Genomic DNA, 22,933 nt, shown 5'->3' with positions numbered 1-22,933 from the left:
TATATGTTTATCCCAGGCATGTTTAAATTCAGTTCCTGTGGATTTATCTACTACGTCTGCTGGAAGTTTGTTCCAAGGATCTACTACTCTTTCAGTGAAATAATATTTTCTCATGTTGCTTTTGATCTTCCCCCCAACTAACTTCAGATTGTGTCCCCTTGTTCTTGTGTTCACTTTCCTATTAAAAACACTTCCCTCCTGGACCTTATTTAACCCTTTAATATATTTAAATGTTTCGATCATGTCGAAAGAGTAGTAGATCCTTGGAACAAACTTCCAGCAGACGTGGTTGGTAAATCCACAGTAACCGAATTTAAACATGCCTGGGATAAACATATATCCATTGTAAGATAAAATACAGGAAATAGTAAAAGGGCAGACTAGATGGACCATGGGGTCTTTTTCTGCCGTCAGTCTTCTATGTTTCTATGTTTCTATGTCCCCCCTTTTTCCTTCTGTTCTCTATACAGATTGAGTTCATGAAGTCTTTCCTGATATGTTTTATGCTTAAGATTTCTAGGCAAATTTTCCAATGTCTTGCCAAGCGAGTGGCTCAGATAGATGGATTTCAGAGGTGGGATTCAGCAGGTCCTGATCGGTTCTGGAGAACCGGTAGTGAAAATTTTGAATAGTTTGGAGAACTAGTAAACAAATAATTCCCTCAACACTGTCACACTATTTACAAAGTCTGCAAAGTTTACTATTAGTACTAGTTTTTTCTCATCATTCCTATCACCCATTTCCTCCCACTTATGACTGTATCACTGTAACTTGTTGCTTGCACTCTTAAGATTTTTTATTAATATTGATTGTTTCTTCATTGCTTATTTGACCCCTATGACAATCATTGAGTGTTGTACCTCATAATTCTTGACTATATATATATGTGTGTGTGTTTATGTACACTGAGAGTATATGCACCAAAGACAAATTCCTGGTGTGTTCTATCACAATTGGCCAAGAAAATAATTCTATTTTATTCTATTCTGTTTTAGAACAGAATCATAATAATTTAATAATAATAATTTATTAGATTTGTATGCCGCCCCTCTCCGAGGATTCGGAGAACAGAATAGAATAGAAGAATAGGAATAGAATAGAACAGAATAATAGAAAAGAGTAGAAGAATAGAATAGAATAATTGAAAATAGAATGGAACAGAATAGAACAGAAGAATAGAAACAGAATAGCATTCTTTGTTGGCCAAGTGTGACTGGACACACAAGGGATTTGTCTTTGGTGCCGATGCTCTCAGTGTACATAAAAGAAAAGATACAGTTGGACGTGCAACACTTAATGATTGTCATAGAGTTCAAATAAGCAATCAAGAAACAATCAATACAGTGATACCTTGTCTTACAAACTTAATTGGTTCCGGGACGAGGTTCTTAAGGTGAAAAGTTTGTAAGACGAAACCATGTTTCCCATAGGAATCAATGGAAAAGCGATTCATGCGTGCAAGCCCAAAATTCACCCCTTTTGCCAGCCGAAGCGCCCGTTTTTGCGCTGGTGGGATTCCCCTGAGGCTCCCCTCCATGGGAAACCCCACCTCCGGACTTCTGTGTTTTTGCGATGCTGCAGGGGAATCCCAGCAGGGCAATCCCAGCATCGCAAAAACGGGCACTTCGCTGGCAACGCAAGTCCGGAGGTGGGGTTTCCCAGCAAAGGGAGCATCCATGAAATCGCAGCATTGCAAAAACCACCGAAGTGCTCAAAACCCCACCTCCAGACCTCTGTGTTTTTGCGATGCTGCGATTTCACGGATGCTCCCTTTGCTGGGAAACCCCACCTCCGGACTTGCGTTGCCCGTTTTTGCGATGCTGGGATTCCCCAGTGCAAAAACGGGTGCTTCGCTGGCAACGGAAGTCCGGAGGCAGGGCATCCCACTGTGGCGGTGGGTTTGTAAGGTGAAAATAGTTTGTAAGAAGAGGCAAAAAAATCTTAAACCCCGGGTTTGTATCTCGAAAAGTTTGTATGACGAGGCGTTTGCAAGACGAGGTGTGACTGTATTAATATAAATTGTAAGGATACAAGCAACAAGTTACAGTCATACGGTCCTAAGTGGGAGGAGATGGGTGATGGGAGCAATGCTAAGCGGTCCAAAGCTGGACAATTTATATTCTGTCCCAAATGAACCTTCCATTCTCCGCTTGGGAGATAACCTAGAAAGCTTTGATTGAACGAGGAAGAGTTCTGCAAGGGCTACTTGATCCATTTCATGCCCAAGACATCTGCCTGCTACCGCACAAATCCCAGTGACTGATAAGGTCCCACAGAGTTGGCCTTCTCCGGGTCCCGTCGACTAAACAATGTCGTTTGGCGGGACCCAGGGGAAGAGCCTTCTCTGTGGCGGCCCCAGCCCTCTGGAACCAAATCCCCCCGGAGATTAGAACTGCCCCCACCCTTCCTGTCTTTCGTAAACTACTTAAGACTCACTTATACCCCCAGGCATGGGGGAGTTGAGACACTTACCCCCCAGGCTATTTTTTATACTTTGTTTTATGTTTGGTATGAATGTTGCTGTTTGGTTTTTAAGTAATGATAGGGTTTTATATATTTTTAATATTAGATTTGTTCCACTGTTATATTGTTTTTATTGCTGTTGTGAGCCGCCCCGAGTCTTCGGGGAGGGGTGGCATACAAATCTAATAAATAAATAAATAAATTTTTCCAACCACCCTTCCTTCTCCTAAGTCCGTTTCCTTTCCTGTTGACAACCGTTCTTTTCTCATTATTTTTATCTGGAATGGCTTGGCTTGTTTTGCCCCCTCTCAGCCTTTTGAATTGCAGCTCTTGGCCTCTGCAAAAGATAACCTTTCGCTCAAGGGCTGTTTGTTCTGGGTTTCCCAAAAGCCACCTGCCGAGCTGGTATCTGATAAGCCAGCTATCTGGACAGATAAGGTGACCCAGGCCAGAGGCCGGAATAACTTTATTTGCTTAGTGGAAGCTGTTTGCGAAAGGTTTTTCAAGGAGGTGCGAGCTGCTCTCCATGCTTCTGCGTGCCACGAATGTAGACTTTTCCCAAATCTTGTGTTTATACCTTCATCATGTATTTTACTATCAATAAAATTAACTGCCTTGGAAATGGCCCTGGGTTGGGCCGAGAGGCAAATAAGGAGCTGTGATGTTCCTTCAATACACCAGGGTGATTGATTCGACACAAAAATATGTAACCTTTCCCTGGTGCAGAGCTGAAGGGATTGGATACTGTAGCCTAGAGGATAATTCTCTGCCTTACAAGGCAAAGGTTTCAGGTTCAAGTCCCAGTGGGTATGGCTAGCTGGTGAGGCCAAAATAAGGCCGAAATAGATCTATCCTAGTCTCCCTTAATTTTCAAATTCAGTAAAAAACGTGACATATATATATATGTTGAGGGAATTATTTATTTAGTAGAGTGATGGCGTTCGGGGGAAAACTGTTCTTGTGTCTAGTTATCTTGGTGTGCAGGGCTCTGTGGCGACGTTTTGAGGGTAGGAGTTGAAACAATTTGTGTCCAGGATGTGAGGGGTCAGTGAATATTTTCCCCACCCTCTTTTTGACTCGTGCAGTATACAGGTCCTCAATGGAAGGCAGGTTGGCAGCAATTGTTTTTTCTGCAGTTCTGATTCTCCTCTGAAGTCTGTGTCGGTCCTGTTGGGTTGCAGCACCAAACCAGACAGTTATAGAGGTGCAGATGACAGACTCAATGATTCCTCTGTAGAACTGTATCAGCAGCTCCTTGGGCAGTTTGAGCTTCCTGAGCTGGGGCAGAAAGAACATTCTTTGTTGTACTTTTTTGATGATGTTTTTGATGCTAGGTGACCATTTTAGGTCTTGAGATATGATAGAACCTAGAAATTTGAAGGTCTCTACTGTTGATACTGTGTTGTCTAGTATTGTGAGAGGTGGAAGGGTGGAAGGGTTTCTCTTAAAGTCTACCACCATTTCTAGGGTTTTGAGCTATATCATAGAAACATCATTATTCTGAAAAAATAGGATTTATAAGTATATTATAAAAAGGGGAGAAAATGCTGCAAGTTCCTTTTATGTATAAATCTCTACCAAGGGGTTTCTCTTATTATTCAGAAGGTATTAATAGCTTATAACTCAGTCCTTTAAACTGTGCAGGACTTGCTAAAACCTGGCTGAGTTTACCCCATAATCCTAAACCAGAACATTTAGCAATGGTCAGCTTCACACAATACACAATGAATTGTGTTTGTTATTCACTACACAATTGCAGATGGTAAGTACTGTACATTCTTCCTTCTAAGCCAAAGCAAATAAGACGCAATACACACAAACCTTTTATTTATGATGGTTTTCTGTGTATATATATATATATAATACATAAACATATAAATTGCACATACACAATTGATGTATCACCACACGATTTATATATATAAATAGCAGAAATGTAATCAGATTATTTCACTTCTTACGCAGCGGACTGTGGCTTGAAATTTCCATGGGATCCAAAAAAAGAGACTACCCTGTTTCCCCGATAGTAAGACACCCCCGATTGTAAGACGTATCGGGGGTTTCAGGGGGGTCGGCTAATATAAGCCGTACCCCGAAAGTAAGACATATGTCTTACTTTCGGGGAAACACGGGGGTATTGCCGGGGGGGGAGCCCGATGACGTCGCTTCCAAGCTCCCCGCGCGCCCCTCACCTTCGCCTCGCTGCGGCGCCACCGCCTCTTCCCCGGCTTGGCAAAGCGAAGGACGGCGCTGGTCCGAAGCGAGCCGAGCGGGCAGCGGCTTGCAGCGAAGGCGCTGGTCCCAGCAACCGAGTCCTGCTGAGGCTCGGCTGCAAGCGGCCAGCGAGGCCGACCAGCTCCGAGGCGAGCGGCCGGAGCTGCGCCCTCCTTCGCCCGCCTCCTTTCCGGCAGGCAGGTGGGGCTGCCCAACTGCGCAGAGCGGCTCCTCCCCTCCAGACACATGCTTCCCCGACACGCGTCTGTGGCTCCACGCGTGCACGCCGCTTGGAGCCCTGACGTTGAACTTGGAACAGGGCTCACGAGGCTCCTGTCCCGCGGCTGCCCTTCTGGACTCTGGGGAGATGCCTTCGGGAACGCGACCCTTTCCATTTTTTTCCAATGTAAGACATACCCCGAAAGTAAGACGTAGTGGGGCTTTTGGGGGTAAAAAGAAAGTAAGACACTGTCTTACTTTCGGGGAAACACGGTATTTACACCCATTGGATGTACAATATTTATACCCATTATGGAAAAGGAAAAAGTTGAGGTTCGGAGTTAAATGCATGCGCGATACCGCCCAGGCACTTTCTTGCGGCACCCGAGGAAAAAAAAGGTTCGCCATCACTGCCATAGGTTCACCATCGCGGGTCTAGAAGACCTCCACGGTCCCTTCCAATTCTATTATTCTGTTAACGCTCGAGTAAGGCTGCTCAAACCCACATTTTGACGTGTGTGTTTTCTCTCTCTCTCTCTTTTCCTCTCCCTTCTCCCTTTGTCTGCAGTTCCAAACCAATGCATGAGAAATCAGCGCTCATGCACAGCCTGGACAAGCTAGAACCCTGGCACAAGGAAAAGAACTCGGATCCCCCGAATGGCAGGTGAGAATGACCTCACGCCCGCCCGGCAGGAAGGCCAAGCACCTGGAAGAAGGCCGACTATTGTCTCATCCATCAGCCGCTCTTCCTGACAGGTTGCAAGCTCGGCCAGTTTGGTACAAGCTGCAGGTTGAACGGTGTACACCTGAATACAGGTAGACCTCCCTTAACGGCAATTACAGCCAGAACATCTCCTGCTATGCAAGGCGGCTATTAAAATAAGTTGCGGCGCCCCGGTTTGCCATGGTTATTAAGCGAATCACTGCAGTTTTAAGCGTAACGGCTCTATGCCAGTGATGGCGAATCTATGGCACGAGCGCACCAGGTGGCACGCGGAGCCATATCTGCTGGCACGTGAAACATTGCCCTAGCTCAGTTCCATCGTGCATGTGTGTGCTGGCCAGCTCATTTTTGGCTCATACAGAAGCTCTGGGAGGGCGTTTTTGGCTTCCAGAGAGCCTCCAGGGGGATGGGGGGAGGGCGTTTTTACCCTCCCCAGCTCCAGGGAAGCCTTTGGAGCCCGGGGAGGGTGAAACGCGAGCCTACTGAGCCAAAGTTGGGAAAGAGGCCATTTCTGGCCTACAGAGGGCCACCAGGGGGCAGGGGAAGCTGTTTTTGTCCTCCCCAGGCGTTGAATTATGGGTGTGGCCACTCGTGCACGCCCGATAGCACACACCCACGCTCTTTCGGCACAGGAGGAAAAAAAGGTTTGCCATCACTGCTCTATGCCGCCCTATTTCTGCATGTTTTGTAGCTGCACGTACGACCCAAATGCATGCGCACGAATGCTTGGAAGGGGCACACGCGAATGGGATGCTAAGCGAATTCTGCCTCCTGATCAGCATGAGACTCATTTATGAACAGCGGTGTTTTACGGACGCAACGAAATCATGATATTTCTCTCCATCTCTGTTGCAGTTTGAATCTGAACCACGCTGTAAAGAATGAAGAACTCAAGAAATGTCCCCAAGAAGTCACGGTAAGCCAAGGAGAGAGAGAGGATGCTCATAATTTTTGACCACTTTGCTTGGTAGCTATAGGATAGGGTAGAATAGAATAGAATAGAATAGAATAGAATAGAATAGAATTCTTTATTGGTCAGGTGTGATTGGACACACAAGGAATTTGTCTTGGTGCTTATGCTCTCAGTGTATGTAAAAGAAAATATAGATTTGTCAAGAATCATGTGGTACAACACTTAATGATTGTCATAGGGGTCAAATAAGCAATGAAGAAGCAATCTAATAAAAATCGTAAGGATATAAGCAACAAGTTACAGTCATATAGTCATAAGTGGGGGGAGATGGGTGATAGGGATAATGAGAAAAAAACTATTAGAAATAGAACTGCAGGCTTAGTAAATAGTGTAACAGTGGTGAGGGAATTACAGTAATACCTCGTCTTACGAACTTAATTGGTTCCGGAAGGAGGTTCGTAAGGCGAAAAGTTCGTAAGACGAAACATTGTTTCCCATAGGAAACAATGTAAAAGCGATTAATGCGTGCAAAGGGAGGGGGAAATCGCAAAATGGCACTCCGCTGGGTGCCGCCGCCCGGCTGTCACCTTATGAAACAGCCGGGGGGATTCTCGGCGTTCTCCCGAACGCCGAACCCAGAAGTTCAGGTTTGGGTTCAGGTTCTGGAGGCCGCCGAGAAGCGCCCGGCTGTTTCAGAAAGTTACAGCCGGGTGGCGCCGCCTGGCGGAGCGCCATTTTTGCAATCAGCGGCGGCGCTTTCGGACGATCTGGAGGCTGAAAAGAAGGTGGGGAATCCCAATAGGGAATTCCATGGGCGGAGCTTTGACATCACAAAGACGTCCTTCCTGGAGGCCGAAACATGGCCTAACTCAAAGCGATGGCTTTGGTCTGACTGTCAGTTCTTCTTAATCTTTTTTTTAAAGATGCTCTGGACTTGCTTTTGGTACATTCTTGACCCTTGGATCTGTTTTCTCTCTAGGCTCCTAATAAATATAATTCTCAGTATCACAAGTTATTCAAGGATATCCCCACTGAAGAGAGCGTGGTTAAAGGTAAAGAGAAAAACACGGGGGTAATTACACTGGGGAACAATTTGTAACACAATTTCTGTTGAGTCTGGTTTTTGAGCTTTTTTATAGTTAATTAGGCACGCTGGTTTCCAAACTGTAGTTAGTTCTCTTCTACCACGTCGAGTTTTTTTCCTCTACACCTTATGAGAATTGTGAGGTTATGAGGTTGCAACATGAGCATCAAATGGCATTTTTTACTTCGCCATTTATTTTTATTTTATTTATTTATTTTGTCCAATACACAATACATATTGAAGAGGATAGACGTGAAGTACTGTATTATATATAAAGAAAAGATATAAAAATAGAGAAGATATAATGAAAGGAAGAAAAGATACATGATATATGAGATAAGGAGAGACAATTGGACAGGGGACGAAAGGCAGGCTAGTGCACTTATGCACACCCCTTACTGACCTCTTAGGAACCTGGAGAGGTCAATCGTGGATAGTCTAAGGGAGAAATGTTGGGGGGTTAGGGGATGACACTACTGAGTCCGGTAATGAGTTCCACGCTTCGACAACTCGATTGCTAAAGTCATATTTTTTACAGTCAAGCTTGGAGCGATTAATATTAAGTTTGAATTTGTTGCGTGCTCTTGTGTTGTTGCGGTTGAAGCTGAAGTAGTCATTGACAGGCAGGACATATTGCCATATTGTTAACGTCCCGGAAAATCTTGCTGCAGTCAGTGATGAGCAGGGTGAGCGATTCCACCAAGATTTGAAGGTCATGGAGGCACAGGATCAAGGTAGAGGTGATGTACATATGATGGGTGACTATTGTTGGAGCATCACGTGAGAATGTCCACAGATTAAACACTCCAGAAATAGTTATAAGTAAAAAAAAACACCTTAATATGTATAATTACCTTTCAATTAAAAAACCAACTATTTGTATGAACACAATTTAACTTGCTGTAACTATTATAGCCTTTGAATGAATAAAATTATTCTTTGTAAACAGTATTTATTTTTATTTATTTATTCATTTATTCATTTGTCCAATACACAAATACATAGGAAGAAAAATAGACATATAGTAATATATATAAGGGTAAAGTGAACTTAGAGGAGAGGATATATGAAAGAAAGAAAATATATATGATAAGTGAGAGAAAGGAAAGACAATTGGACAGGGGACGGAAGGCACACCAGTGCACTTATGTACGCCCCTTACTGGCCTCTTAGGAACCTGGAGAGGTCAATCGTGGAGAGTCTAAGGGAGAAGTGTTGGGGGTTAGGGGTTGACACAATTGAGTCCGGTAATGAGTTCCACGCTTCGATAACTCGATTGTTGAAATCATATTTTTTGCAGTCAAGTTTGGAGCGGTTCGTATTAAATTTGAATCTGTTGTGTGCTCTTGTGTTGTTGCGGTTGAAGCTGAAGTAGTCATTGACCGGTAGGACGTTGCAGCATATGATCTTATGGGCAATACTAAAAATCGTGTTTTAGGTGCCGTAGTTCTAGGCTTTCTAGGCCTAGGATTGTTAGTCTATTTTCGTAGGATATTCTGTTTTTGGTAAGTTTTTCCTTCCCTTTATAGGCCCAATTTGTATGACTTTTGTGGGTATTTTGTAGCTTAAAAAGTTGACCTGGTAGACAAAAACTGTGGTTATTTTTGGATCCAGAGACCAAAAGTTAATTGAAAACAAGTCACAGATTTAAAACAACGAAATTCCTGTCTCCCAGTGTTATCGGACGCTATCCCAAACTTTCCCAGCATTATTCCTTCCAAAGGGGCTGGAAAGCTTTGGAAGGAAACTAACCTGGGATTAAAATCTCTGGTCTGCGTTTCCTTTTCATTTGCAAGACGGTCATCCATCTCCCTCCCAGCGCTGCCTTTCACAGCTGTCCATCCCCTCCTTAACGGATGACCGCTGTGGAGGTTAAAAGCATTCCTCGGCTACAGCCTCCTTCCCGTCTGTTTTATCTCCAGTCTGCTCCTGTGCTCTCCAGCGAGACATTCTTATCCAAGGCCGCCTCTACATCTCTCCAAACTGGCTCTGCTTCTACGCCAACCTTTTCGGGAAGGACATCAAGGTAAAGCCTGCAATGAAGCTTGTTGCTTTTAAAAAATATATAATAATTATTTTTTTCTGCAGAGTTTCCATATATACATCAATACAATACAGTGTTCCCTCGATTTTCGTGGGTTCGAACTTCGCGAAAAGTCTATACTACCACGGTTTTTCAAAAATATTAATTAAAAAATACTTTGCGGTTTTTTCCCCTATACCATGGTTTTTCTTGCCCGATGACGTCATATGTCATCGCCAAACTTTCATCTGCCTTTAATAAATATTTTTTTAATAAACTTTAATAAATAAACATGGTGAGTAATGATCTAAATGGTTGCTAAGGGAATGGGAAATTGCACTTTAGGGGTTTAAAGTGTTAAGGGAAGGCTTGGGATACTGTTCATAGCCAAAAATAGTGTATTTACTTCCGCATCTCTACTTCGCGGAAATTCGACTTTTGCGGACAGTCTCGGAACGCATCCCCCGCGAAATCTAGGGAACACTGTATACATCAATACAATATACCTTAAGAATATATAAATAACATGTACATTTCCCAGTCAATCAAAATTCAATATGGCACCTAGTGGAGGCCTGCAAAAAATATTTACTACCACACTGTGGGCGTGGCTTATGTGGTGTAGCTTGCCAGCCATGTGACCAGGTGGGAGTGGCTTACAACCATGTGACCAGGTGGAGTGGCTTAAAGGTCATGTGACTGGCTTAAAGGTGGCCAACTTGACCTCATTCACGTCAAGGGTTAGGGTTAGGGTGCCTGGCCTCTCCTCACTTCAAAGGGATGCAATTTCCCTATTTACTATTACTGAACATCCAAAATATGCAATTTAATTCTAAGTATATATGCCATATGTGTATATACATATTACCCACAGGCACACAAAAATATACATTATCTACTATATAAAGTGTATGTGTATGTACACGCACGCACAGCTCTTCTAAAATTATACACATTCAACCTCATTTACTGCAATAGGAAAAACATAGCCAGATCCCAGAAGGAAAAAATTCAAAATTTTTCTACCGGTTTTGCATACCTAATCGTACCGTAATAGATTTAGATTTATTGGATTTATATGCCGCCCCTCTCCATAGACTCAGGGCGGCTCACAACAATGGTAAACAAAACATAGTAACAAATCCAATATTTCGCAATCTAAATTACAGTTTTAAGTTAAAAAATCCAAAAGAGCCCCAATATATAAAAAACAAGCACACAATCGAATCATACACAAAAACTACATAATAGCCCATCACTGATGGTACCCAATCAAGAAAGATATACATGGGGTTTTTTAAGCTTTTTTTATTGCTAATTGTGGGTTTTAAATGGTTTTCTCCTGTTCTTTTTATAGAATTTTATATTGCATTTTATGTCTATTTGGCTTTGAGCAGCCCAGAGTCCTCTGGGAGTATGGCAGCATATAAGTCCAAAAGAATGAATGAATGAATGAATGAATGAATGAATGAATGAATGAATGAATGAATGAATGAACAAATAAATAACCTATTACTATACCTAGTCTTCCTATTATTAAGCAGTCTGTTTCTTTTCTCCACATTCCCCTAAATCATTTTAGATGCTAAAATAAATTTTGCAAATTGACATCCTACGACTTCTGTTTTTCATTTCAGGTGGTTATTCCCGTGGTCTCCGTCCATCTCATAAAAAAGCACAAAACAGCCCGGTTGTTGCCAAATGGACTGGCCATCACCACCGACGCCAGCAGAAAAGTAAGAATTGCTATTATTGAGCAGCGGGGAGAGTGCAGGGCTGCAGGATACTTCTGCTGACCGCCGGCTGCCAGAAGTTTGGCAGTTCGAATCTCACCAGGCTCAAGGTTGACTCATCCTTCCAAGTAAAGCCCTGTGAAGTGGTATATAAGTCTTAAGTGATATTGCTAAGTGGGAAGGAAGGGAAGGAAGGAAGGGAAGGAAAGGAAAGGAAAGGAAGGAAGGAAGGAAGGAAGGAAGGAAGGAAGGAAGGAAGGAAGGAAGGAAGGAAGGAAATGGTTGTAAGTCAAGGACCATGTGTAGGTGTGAAAACATAATGATCTCTGCTTGGAAGATCCACCATAAGTCTTTCTTGGTTTAGGGCCTAACATGGCCTGGATTTTCCCTATGGGTCATTCTTTGCCAAGTGGACCAGGTGAAATTAGAGCCTTATTTGAAAAGAAAACCATCAGAAAAACAACATATATGGGAGAAAAAAATGTGCTCTTTCCAATGAAATAAAAATGAAGGCGATTGAAGGTGAGAAAACAGAGAGCAATAGAAAAATATGTGCTTTTTCTAATGAAGGTGATTGAAGCTGAGGAAACATATCTCTGTTTTCTCATCTTCAATCATCTTCATTTTCCTTTCATTAGAAAGAGCACGCTTTTTCCCTATCATATATGTTGTTCTTCTCATGGTTTATTTTCAAATAAGGCTGCAAAAATCAGTCAAGTGGACACCTGGTCCACTTGACAAAGAATGACCCCGACGTCTTACTCATCCCCCTGTTCTCTCTTTCTTGCAGTACATCTTTGTGTCCCTCATTTCCAGAGACAGCGTCTACGATGTGTTGCGACGCGTCTGCACCCACTTGCAGGTACTCCCTCCTCCTAAGGTCCGTGATGGTCACTCAGGGCAGTGAAGGGCTCCGCTTACCTTTTCCTACCGGTGGGGGATCCCAAGGCCGGGGCATTGAGTTATGGGTGAATTATGAGCACATGCAGATGCTCTTTCAGCACCCGAGGGCAAAAAAAGGTTCCCCACCACTGCTCTAGGCTTCCAGTTTGTGAAGCCCAATAGAGTCACTTTGGGGGTTTATTTTCTCTACAGGTCTCCAGCAAAAAAAGTCTGAGTTTGAAGGAATTCACCGAAGAGCCCGATGCGGTAGACTTGGTAAGACCAATTTCTGTAAGATTAAGCTGAAACAAGAGTCAGAAATTGTTGTGATTCAGCCTGAGGCTCCTCAGGGACCGGCTGGAGCTCTGCCGGATCCATGCCCAGAGGAGGAGGACAGTGAACAGGAGGGGGAGGACCAGGCAGACGGGGGAGAGGACCGTCAGGAAGAGGAGGAGGGAGAGCAGCTTGAGACCTCCGGGGGGGGCCTCTCCCCAGCTCGTAGCCTGGATTCATTGGATGAAGACGCGCAGGCTATAATAGACATGAAGCAGCGACGTGCAGCTCAAAGACGGGGCCAATTAGAAAGGTATTTCCATCCCTGAATTGGCAACAGCTGGGCTTGGGTGTGGTTCTCCTAAACAGGGTTGAAAAGGCAGGCCCGCCCTTACAGTCTTGTGGAGAGTTATCAACTGGGAGTCCTGTGACCTTGCTTCGATTCTTGGCGTCTCTGATCTTGGCTTGTGGCCTAGAAGTCTGGAAGACTTGGGGGAGGCGTGGGTTTTATCATCTCCAGCGTTGTTTTTGCCAGCAAGAATCCTGTTTTATTGCCTGGCCTTCGTGAAACCTCTGTGAAGCTTCATAGTGTTCCTGTCTGTAAGAACAGTTTTTGTTACCTGTGTTTGCGTTCAATTATATAAACTTCCTTTGCTTTTTACCAGTGTGTCTGGATACTCTTTTTAGTTGGTGTTGGCATCTGGGGGGACCCAGACAGAACAGAAATACAGTGCTACCTCTACTTACGAACTTATTTATTTATTTATTATTTATTTATTTATTACATTTGTATGCCGCCCCTCTCCGCAGACTCGGGGCGGCTCACAACAGCAACAGAAAACAATATATAATACAAATTCAATAATTAGAAAGCTAAAAACCCATAATTTTTTAAAAAAACAACATTTCCTTCACAGCAGTCTTTGGTCACCCAAAGAAGAGCAGATCTCTGGGTCAAAACGTTTGTTCAGTCACCTGGTCAGTTTCACCCTTCTCATCTAAGAGAAGGGTGGTGCAGTGGTTAGAGTGCAGTATTGCAGGCTAACTCTGCCCACTATCGGCAGTTTGATCCTCAAAGGTTGACACAGCCTTCCATCCTTCCGAGTTGGGTAAAATGAAGACCTAGATTGTTGGGGACAAGAGGCTGATTCTGCAAACCACCTAGAGAGGGCTGTAAAGGGGTATATAATTCTTCAGTGCTATTGCTATTTCCTTCCTCCCTTTCTTTCTCCCTGCCTTTCCTTCCTTCCTCCCTCCCTCCCTCCCTCCAACCCTGGGGTTAGAATGCACTATTGCAGGTTCACTCTGCCCACTGCCAAAGGTCCGATCCTCACAGGCTGACAGTAGACCCATCCTTCCATCCTTCCAAGGTCGGTCAAACAAGGACACAGATTGTTAGGGGACAATACGCTGATTCTGTAAACTGCTTAGAAAGGGCTGTAAAAGTACTGTGAAGTCACCGTTAAGTCTTATTACTGTTCTGTCTGGGTGCCCCCAGACTTCAACACCAACTGGAAAAAGCAGCCAGACACGCTGGTAAAAGCAAAAGCACCTTATAGTTTGAAAAATAAACACAGAGAAAAACCTGTTCTTCCCAACAGGCAGGCTATGAGACTTCACAGCAGAGTCCTGATGGCCAGACAATACAGCAGACTTCTTGCTGGCACACCCACCACTGTAGAGAATAAGACCCACACCTTTCCCCCCCAAGGTTTCAGTATTCAAAGTCACAAACCAGAATTCCAAGACGCCAAAGATCACAGCCAGGTCCCAGGACTCCCAAAGATAATACTCCACAAGCCAGGAAGGGTGGGTCTGCCTTTTCAGCCTTTCCAGAGAGCACCACACCCAAACCCAGGTGTTGCCTCTTTAGTGCTGAAAGTACCTGGCTAATTGTCCCCTTCGTTGTGTTGCTCTTCTCTGCCGGAGATCGATTATTGCTTGTGCATTTTCATCTAAGGAATCCAGGCTGCTTGCTGGGGAGAGCTCCCTCTCGGGGGACTCTGGCTGTCCTCCCTCTCCCTCAGCCTGAGATTCCTCCTCCCCGTCTGCCTGAACCTCCTGTTCCTCATCCTCCCCCTCTGAGCAGGAAGCCGGCAGAGGATCAGCCGTTCCCTGAGGGGCCTCAGACGGAATCACAACAATTACTAAGACACTTCTTCAATTCTAGAACTGAAGAAGCTTCTTGAATGAGAAGTAAAACATTTTCAAAGGGGAACCCCCCCCCCCCCCGAGAAAGTCCAGTTGCCTTTTTAAAAAAACACCTTTGAAACGAGAGTCAGAAATTCTTCACTGATCTCTCCTGGATCACTTCACTTCGATGTTTCACTTTTTTTAAAAAATCAGTATTTTTGTAATAGTATAAATTCTAAATGTTTTCTTATTTGTTTAGTTAATTAATTGACATTAACTATTTTTAATTATATTATTAAATTGATATTTTATAGGTAGGATAATTTATTTGAGTTAGATGAACTATAACATAAAGACAGTAGAGGTAAATTTAATAAGAACATAGAATATATGTGTTATATTTCTGTATTGATCTGATTATAGTTAGACCTTTTTTTTGGTATTGGTTAGACTTCTATGACAAATGGAGCAATGGTAGCTCCCTTAAATGTTAAATGTTGTCTGTCTTGTTTGTCTAAAGAAAAACAATAAAAATATTATTTAAAAATATCAGTAAAAATTACTACCATCAATGGTGGATGTGTAGTAAAGTTAAGCTTTACTGGAGAATGATAGAAAGAATAATAAAAGAAATAGTAAAACAGGAGATAGAGATAACTCCGGAATTTTATTTACTGGGAATAACCAATCAGAAATACAAGAAAGAAAATTTGTACTTAGTTATTCACATTTTGACCGCGGCTAGGATAATATATGCGCAAAATTGGAAAGGGGAAAGTATTCCCAAAGAAGAAGAAGTTGTTAAAAAAATATTAGACTGCGCTGAAATGGATATGATGACAAGACGGTTAAAAGATCAAGAAGAAACAGAATTTAATGAGATATGGAACAAAGTGTATATATGGATAAATAAGAAGAAATGAATAAAAAGCTAAGATAAACAAATAAACAAATAAGAGAATTGTACCAGTAGAGATATGATCTAAGTGTTATATTAGAACTAGTAGGGATAAGATTTTAGAATTATGTTAGAATTAGTTTAAGTATTAAGACCTATTATAAAAGGTTAAACAAATGTCTTCTTTTCATTGATATTAATAAGTTGATTTTAAGTAATTTTTTTAAGTATTCTTTTTTCTGTATTGAAATTTTTACTTTTTGAATAAGCGGGGAAGATACAACCCCATTTTTATGTTTAATGTTATGTTTGTCAGTATTGTCTATTTTATGAAAACTAATAAAATTTATTGAGAAAAAAAATATATCAGTAAAAATTCAGGCAGGCATTGCTTGCTGTCATCAACCATGGATACGCTTTCTTCCAGGAGGTCATCGTCCCGGAGGTGAAGTGGAGAAGGCGGTCCACGTCGTCCCTTTCACTCGCTCTCCCTGATGCCGGCTTCCAGTGTATCCACCGTACTTCGATCAGCAACCTCAGTGCTAAGGAGACCTCCTGCAACTCAGAGGAGCCCCTGGTATCAGGTGCGGGGAATTCGGAAGGACCCCCTGGGATGGAGCAGTGAGGGGCTACTGCCGCCACGGGGGGGGGGGGGGGAAGGAACCCAGTGGGTGTACTACGTTTATGCACTATTTATTGAATGCTTTATAGGTTGTTTTTTTTATTATCCTTCCTTCTGTAGTACCTTTGTATGAGCCTTAATTATTTTTAAAATAGGAAATCACTAAATAGTTTGTTTTTACCCATAACAGGGTGTCCAGGGGGAAAGCATTTTGAAATTCCCTGATATTTCCATGACATTTCCCTGTAACATGCGATCTAATTAAGGCCCGGTCGTAGATGACGTCATACCAAACGGCTAAGCCGTGGAGAAATATCGGTAGCCGAGGAAGCGAGTTGTTGTCACAGTTATGATCATTTTTGCTTGGCTCTGCCAGGCAGCGTGATCTGTTTTTGGTTTTTCCATGATTTTCCCGACTGTTAAACATTTTATCTATCTATCTATCTATCTATCTATCTATCTATCTATCTATCTATCTATCTATCTATCTATCTATCTATCTAATCTATCTATCTATCGTTTGGGTTTTTTCCTCTGATTTATTCCATTTTTTTCACGAATTCCCTGATATTTCTCGAACCGCCGATTTCCCTGATAATTTCCTGATTTCCCTGTTTTCCAGGTTTGCTGGAGACCCTGCCATAAACGCTTTAATTGTTTCAATCATTATCTAGAACAGAACTTTTATAGCAATGAAAGAAAATGGAGCTACTTGCCTAATCTGTTATCATACTGGAACCTCGTGGGTTCAGCACAAAACCTTAAAATGTCACGGTGCTCCTCAAGAAATCATGCTGTCTGTCATTTGTCCCATTTGTCGCTATTCAAATAATGTGACTTAATCAACTGAAAAAGAGTCCAAGCACCTATTTGGAAACTTATCTTAGTCAGTCAGTCAGTCAATAAATAAATAAATATTTTTTAAAAAAAACTTATCTTGGTCGGTAAGCCACTCCCACCCAGTCACATGACCGTTAAGCCCCCCTGTCACATGGCTGGCAAGCCACTCCTACCCAGTCACATGGCCATCAAGCCACACCCACAAAATAAGCCATGCCCACAGAATAGAATAGAATAGAATTTTTATTGGCCAAGTGTGATTGGACACACAAGGAATTTGTCTTGGTGCATATGCTCTCAGCGTACATAAAATAAAATATACATTTGTCAAGAATCATGTGGTACAACACTTAATGATTGTCATAGGGGTCAAATAAGCAATGAAGAAGCAATATTAATACAAATCTTAGGATATAAGCAACAAGTTACAGTCATACAGTCAACATGGGAGGAAATGGGTGATAGGAATGATGAGAAAAACTAGTAGAATAGAAGTGCAGATTTAGTAGAAAGTCTGACAGTGTTGAGGGAATTATTTGTTTAGTAGAGTGATGGCGTTCGGGAAAAAACTGTTCTTGTGTCTAGTTGTCTTGGTGTGCAGTGCTCTGTAGCGACGTTTTGAGGGTAGGAGTTGAAACATGGCAGTAAAAATTTTGGCAGCCCGTCACTGGGATGGAGGGGCAAGATCCCTCCATCCCAGGCCCAGAAGGTGCACAGCAGTGATGGGTTGCTACCATATTGGGCAAACCAATGGTGGGAGGCTCCATGCACATGCTCAGATGTCATCAAAAACGCTTGTGCGCAGAAGTGCTGCCTGCGTGCTCCCATTCCCAAACTGTAAGAGAAACCCGCCACTGGTTCTCCAAGGTCATCGGGAAGGGTTGACCTGCAACCGAAAGCCTCGTTTGCAGCTTTGCTTTTTGGTCGCGGGTGAAATTACCACTTCCGAGTTAGGGTTGAGCTTCTTTCCACAAAACCCATCATCATCCTCACTTTCTGGAGTTTCCAGCAAACCCTGGTTGGGGTTTTGTGCGATCTGAATTTCTCCCTATGTGCTTCGGTTCCAGAAAGCACAGTGAACTCCGAGGAGGAAGAGGAGGAAGAAGAAGAGGAGGAGGAGGAAGAGGAGGAGGAGTTAGTAGTGGACCAAAGCTACAAAGCAGAGCTGAGGCCGGCCGATTATCAGCTGCTGAAAATCTTCATAGTGTTGTAAGTTCAAGGGACGGTTTTTCCCGGGGTTTTCCGATTCCCTCTTGGCTGAGATCTAGAGGGGGATCTAAAGAGATCTCTTGATCCACAGAATCTGCCTTTTGGTGTTGTCCTCATCGTACCTGGCCTTCCGAATCTTCCGGCTGGAGCAGCAGCTCTTCTCCTTGAACCAAGATTACCTTTCCCGAGTATCTCAAAGGTAAGAAATGTTCTGGGGATTCTCCCAAAACAAACAAAGAGAAAAGAAAAGATTTATACCCAACTTTTATCTCCAACAAAAGATTTATATGCCGCCCCGAGTTTGCGGAGAGGGGCGGCATATAAATCCAATAAATCTAACTCATGATGCCTACACACATGAATTCTGTCCCAAAGGTTTGCACATAGCTGACTTTACAGTGGAGAAGTTCTCGTTGTTTTCCATGTAGGCAAATTGGTTTTTTTTCTTTTCGGCAGATGATCGAAGCACAAGGAAGATCGGAGAAGGCCAGACTTCACCTTGAACTCGGGTTCAAGAAGGCAACATGGCTGCGGTGAAGACGGGGCGAGTGGGACTCTGGGTCCCTTTCCACTCTTGTTGGGGCCAAAGCAGTGAGGAGCACCTTGGGTGCCTCCTCACTTCCAAGAACCCCGTTGGAGTCTTAACTCTACGTTGCGTTGACTCTGCTGGAACCTCTACCAGCTGGGGACGCTTATGGCCATCACCAAAAAAGATCCTAGCTAGCCTGATCCAAGAGTGGCAGTTCCAGACCTAATTTCAGAGGTGTCCTCCTCGGCAGTTAACGAAGTTATGGAACTTGCTCTCAACAGTGCCAGCAACATTGGAGATTGCACTAGTGGGTTTCTCCAAGATCCTTTCTTGCACTTTGGAACAGCAGCCCTTAGAAGGACTCGGCTGCTCTTAACCTGTGAACGTCATGACCCTCGGGACACTTTTCTCCACGGGGCTATTTGAAATGCCAGATAGACATGGCTGGATTCGTCTCCGGAGCAGGTCCCCCGTTGCCAGCACTTATGGCCTCTTTTTCCTGTGGAAGGCGGGTGGCCGGATAGCTATTACTCCTGCAATGAAAACACAACCAGTCAACGAAGAAGACTAGTAAAATAATACTTTACTAAGGATGAGTAGGAGCTTGGGGTTGTCCCATCCCTGCCCCTTTCACATCCCAGTATTCCGAGTTCTCCTTAGGACCAACCCGCTTCCTTGCACTAACGATGCTGCTGCAGTGATTTGCACCCCTGCAAAATTTCACAAGAGAGGCCAAGTGACATTGAGTGGATGAGATGGGTGCCTCTCGGCTGCCAAGCAACCCGAACGTCCTGACGGATTGGAGCCAACCGAACCATAGGCAGAGCTGTTGGGTGGGCAGCTACGGCGTGGTCTTTTCGGCAAAACGTAAAAGAAGTGTCTCGGTGATTGAGTTGGAGCCCCAAAATGCCCTCTCCGTTGGCCTGCCTCCTTAAAATAGAAAAGGGTAGCTTGGGTTTGGTGGGCTAAAAAAAAAAGTAGGGGAGAGGGGAGATCCCCCCCCCCACCCACCCAGTAGACCAGATTGTGAAATCAACTCTACAGGATGATTACAGTTATTTTGAGATGGGCTGTACAGATTATATCCCCTCCCCCTTTTTATAGTTCAATGCACTAGGGCAGGGGTAGGCAAAGTTGGCTCTTCTGTGACTTGTGGGCTTCAACTCCCAGAATTCCTGAGCCAATCATGCTAGCTCAGGGATTCTGGGAGTTGAAGTCCACAGGTCATAGAAGAGCCAATTTTGCCTACCTGAGCACTAGGGAGGTGTCTATCTGAGTCACTTCCAGATGTTGGTTGGTGGGTGGGTTGGTTGGGTGAATGGATGGGTGAAAGGATGAATGAGTAGATGGATGGATGGATGGATGATTGGATGGATGGATGGATGATTGGATGGGTGATTGGATGGATGGATGGATGGATGGATGCCTATCTCCATCAAGGTCGTCTTCCTTATCTGTACAGTTGGCCAGTCAGCTGCAACCTTGCAACATGGAGAGAAAACTTAGTTGTTTGCCCTGGAAGACATCTTGGTAGCCAAATGGGGAATCGGACCAAGGTAGAAGTTCCATCAGGAAAAGGAAAGAAACGGTGGGGTTGGAGCAGGAGACCCAGGTCACCTTTGGAGGGTCTTCAAATGAGCATCTCCTAAGAAAGTGTGGAGATTGAGGGAGGGATTCAAGATGAATGGATGACTCCCAGCATCAGCGAGCAGATGGTCTCCTAGCAAACCGCTCTGTGATCTTCCCGCAATGCTGCAGGGGGGGACCTTTGGGGGGTTATTGATGGGAGGCAAATGACACTCCTGTTGGCAGCTAGTTGGGTCCACACAAAAGGTCAAAAAAGTGGGGCATTGGCAGAAAGGCTCTGCGGTGTCTGCCGGGGGTTTCCGAGCGAGCCAGGGGGCCGAAAGCCATTTCATCAATATCCCCGGACCGAAGCATCCCGTTACGGCTGCTTCTTCTTCTTCCTCTTCTCCTTCCCAGGGACCGCCAGGCTGCCGGACAGCTGGCGGGTTTCTTCTCTAGCAATAAGGTCTCAGGTGTTTGTGCAACTTGTTTTCACGCAAAACCTCCCACTTTGTTGGCTGGGAAGTTGCAACGGTCTGTTATTTTGGGGAGAGGCGCTGCTAAGGCAAGGAGCCTTTTTCATCGGCCAGTAAGCGGATTTGCGAGACCCAAAAGAAAAAAAAAAAAAGGCTACGGCCAGCAGGCGTGGCAAAGACCCATCGTGTAAGGCCGGCGAACAAGCAGAATTGTGAGGAAGTGCTCACGCTTTGCTGAGCCTGTCGGTTGGAAGGTATTTGCACACCCGGATGGGGAAAGAAATATAGGCTGTCCCCTCACTGCATTTTTTTTCCCCCTTGTCATTTTTTGCATGTTTGTGCCCAAAACTAAGATTTAGCAGGTCGTAGGAGCTCAAAACCCAGTTTGCTCTTGAGCTACAATGCCTTTCGTTCTTTTAACAACACATGTCTATCCCTACGGAAAACAACTCTAGAGGCACTTTGAATACAGTAGAAAGGCACGTTTATAAAAGCACAGTATTGTTCTTAATGGGAATGTCTGTCGTTTTTATTTCTTCTCCAAAAAATATTCAGGATAATTGCTTCAGGACATTGGAGGGAGGGGAGCTTTGTCCTCTATGAGATCTGGGCTAACTCTGGCAAGCAAGGAAAGTATTAAGGGCCCGCGAAAGCCTAGCAAAGCTTTCACATCCTGGGCTGCAGAATTGTGCAAGCTGGGCTCCTGTTTTGGCTGAAAGGCCATCAGTTTGGGATGGCTACCGAAAGGATAAAGCTGGAAGCAAATTCTTATTAAGATGGCTGAAATCCATTTTTTTTACTGCCAGTTCTGTGGGGCGTGGCTTGGTGGGCGTGGTAGGGGAAGGATAATAATAATAATAATAATTTATTGGATTTGTATGCCGCCCCTCTCCGCAGACTCGGGGCGGCTAACAACAATAATAAACACAACATGTACAATCCAATAATAAAAACAACTACAAACCCCTATTATAAAATCAAACATACACACAAACATATCATGCATAACTTGTAATGGCCTAGGGGGAAGAGCTATCTCAACTCCCCCATGCCTGGCGGTATAAATGAATCTTGAGTAGTTTATGAAAGACAGGGAGGGTGGGGGCAGTTCTGATCTCCGGGGGGAGTTGGTTCCAGAGGGCCGGGGCCGCCACAGAGAAGGCTCTTCCCCTGGGGCCCGCCAAACGACATTGTTTAGTCGACGGGACCCGGAGGCCAACTCTGTGGGACCTTATCGGTCGCTGGGATTCGTGCGGTAGCAGGCGGTTCCGGAGGTAATCTGGTCCATTGCCATGTAGGGCTTTAAAGGTCATAACCAACACTTTGAATTGAGACCGGAAACTGATCGGCAGCCAATGCAAGCCACGGAGTGTTGAAGAAACGTGGGCGAATCTTGGAAGCCCCACGATGGTCTCATGGCTGCGTTCTGCACGATCTGAAGTTTCCGAACACTTTTCAAAGGTAGCCCCATGTAGAGAGGGTTGCAGTAATCGAACCTCGAGGTGATGAGGGCATGAGTGACTGTGAGCAGCGACTCCTGATCCAAATAGGGCCGCAACTGGTGCACCAGGCGAACCTGGACAAACGCCCTCCTCACCACAGCCGAAAGATGGTGTTCCAATGTCAGCTGTGGATCAAGGAGGATGCCCAGGTTGCGGACCCTCTCTGAGGGGGTCAGTAGTTCCCCCCCCCCCAGGGTAATGGATGGACAAATGGAATTGTCCTTGGTATACTGCAAAATCTCCATTCCCACCTCACTCTGGGGCCTGCCAGAGGTGGTCTTTGCCGCTTCTCCAAACTACTCAAAATTCATCATTAAACAAAACTGTTGTAAATCAGAAAGTAACGCACCACATTTTTTTCTTCAACAATTATTGAACACCATGAAACTTACACACAAGAAAGAAATGACGTTTCTTCTACACATCCTATTTTTCCACGTAATCTCTGTCCCGTTCTATAGCCTACTTCCAGCGAGACACAAGGGTGGGTATGCCCTGTTGGTACCACTCCTTGTTCTGGTCACAAAGCCATTTCCGTCTTCTAATGGCCCCGCCCTCTGTGCCCAGCGACTAACCGTACTTCTGTCGACTGCAGATTCTCCGTAAACTACACAAACGTTTGTGAATGTT

The 22,933-nt window shown here is 44.2% G+C and overlaps 1 protein-coding gene across 6 annotated transcripts in view; it reads left to right on the top strand.

Annotated features, from left to right (window-relative positions):
* The window catches only part of GRAMD2A (GRAM domain containing 2A), a 49,168-nt gene extending 27,856 nt beyond the window's left edge, over positions 1 to 21,312 (top strand). For 3 of the 6 annotated variants that reach the window (XM_070762060.1, XM_070762055.1, XM_070762061.1), the window contains exons 2-12: positions 5,465 to 5,560; positions 6,476 to 6,536; positions 7,513 to 7,585; positions 9,540 to 9,643; positions 11,278 to 11,376; positions 12,164 to 12,235; positions 12,469 to 12,531; positions 15,987 to 16,143; positions 18,089 to 18,230; positions 18,322 to 18,429; positions 18,687 to 21,312. In XM_070762060.1, coding sequence (XP_070618161.1) covers positions 5,475 to 5,560; positions 6,476 to 6,536; positions 7,513 to 7,585; positions 9,540 to 9,643; positions 11,278 to 11,376; positions 12,164 to 12,235; positions 12,469 to 12,531; positions 15,987 to 16,143; positions 18,089 to 18,230; positions 18,322 to 18,429; positions 18,687 to 18,690 — 969 coding nt within the window. In that variant the 5' untranslated portion in view covers positions 5,465 to 5,474 and the 3' untranslated portion in view covers positions 18,691 to 21,312. Of the gene's footprint in view, positions 1 to 5,460; positions 5,713 to 6,475; positions 6,537 to 7,512; positions 7,586 to 9,539; positions 9,644 to 11,277; positions 11,377 to 12,163; positions 12,236 to 12,468; positions 12,532 to 15,986; positions 16,144 to 18,088; positions 18,231 to 18,321; positions 18,434 to 18,686 lie in introns of those variants that run through there. The other 3 variants (XM_070762058.1, XM_070762059.1, XM_070762057.1) reach the window with 3 other exon arrangements.
* The last annotated feature ends 1,621 nt before the right edge of the window (positions 21,313 to 22,933 follow it).

The sequence above is a fragment of the Erythrolamprus reginae genome, chromosome 10 (genome assembly GCF_031021105.1).
Source record: "Erythrolamprus reginae isolate rEryReg1 chromosome 10, rEryReg1.hap1, whole genome shotgun sequence".
NCBI lineage: Eukaryota > Metazoa > Chordata > Lepidosauria > Squamata > Dipsadidae > Erythrolamprus > Erythrolamprus reginae.
The sequence above is the reverse complement of the archived record's forward strand: the minus strand, read 5'-3'. Positions and strand labels throughout refer to the sequence as shown.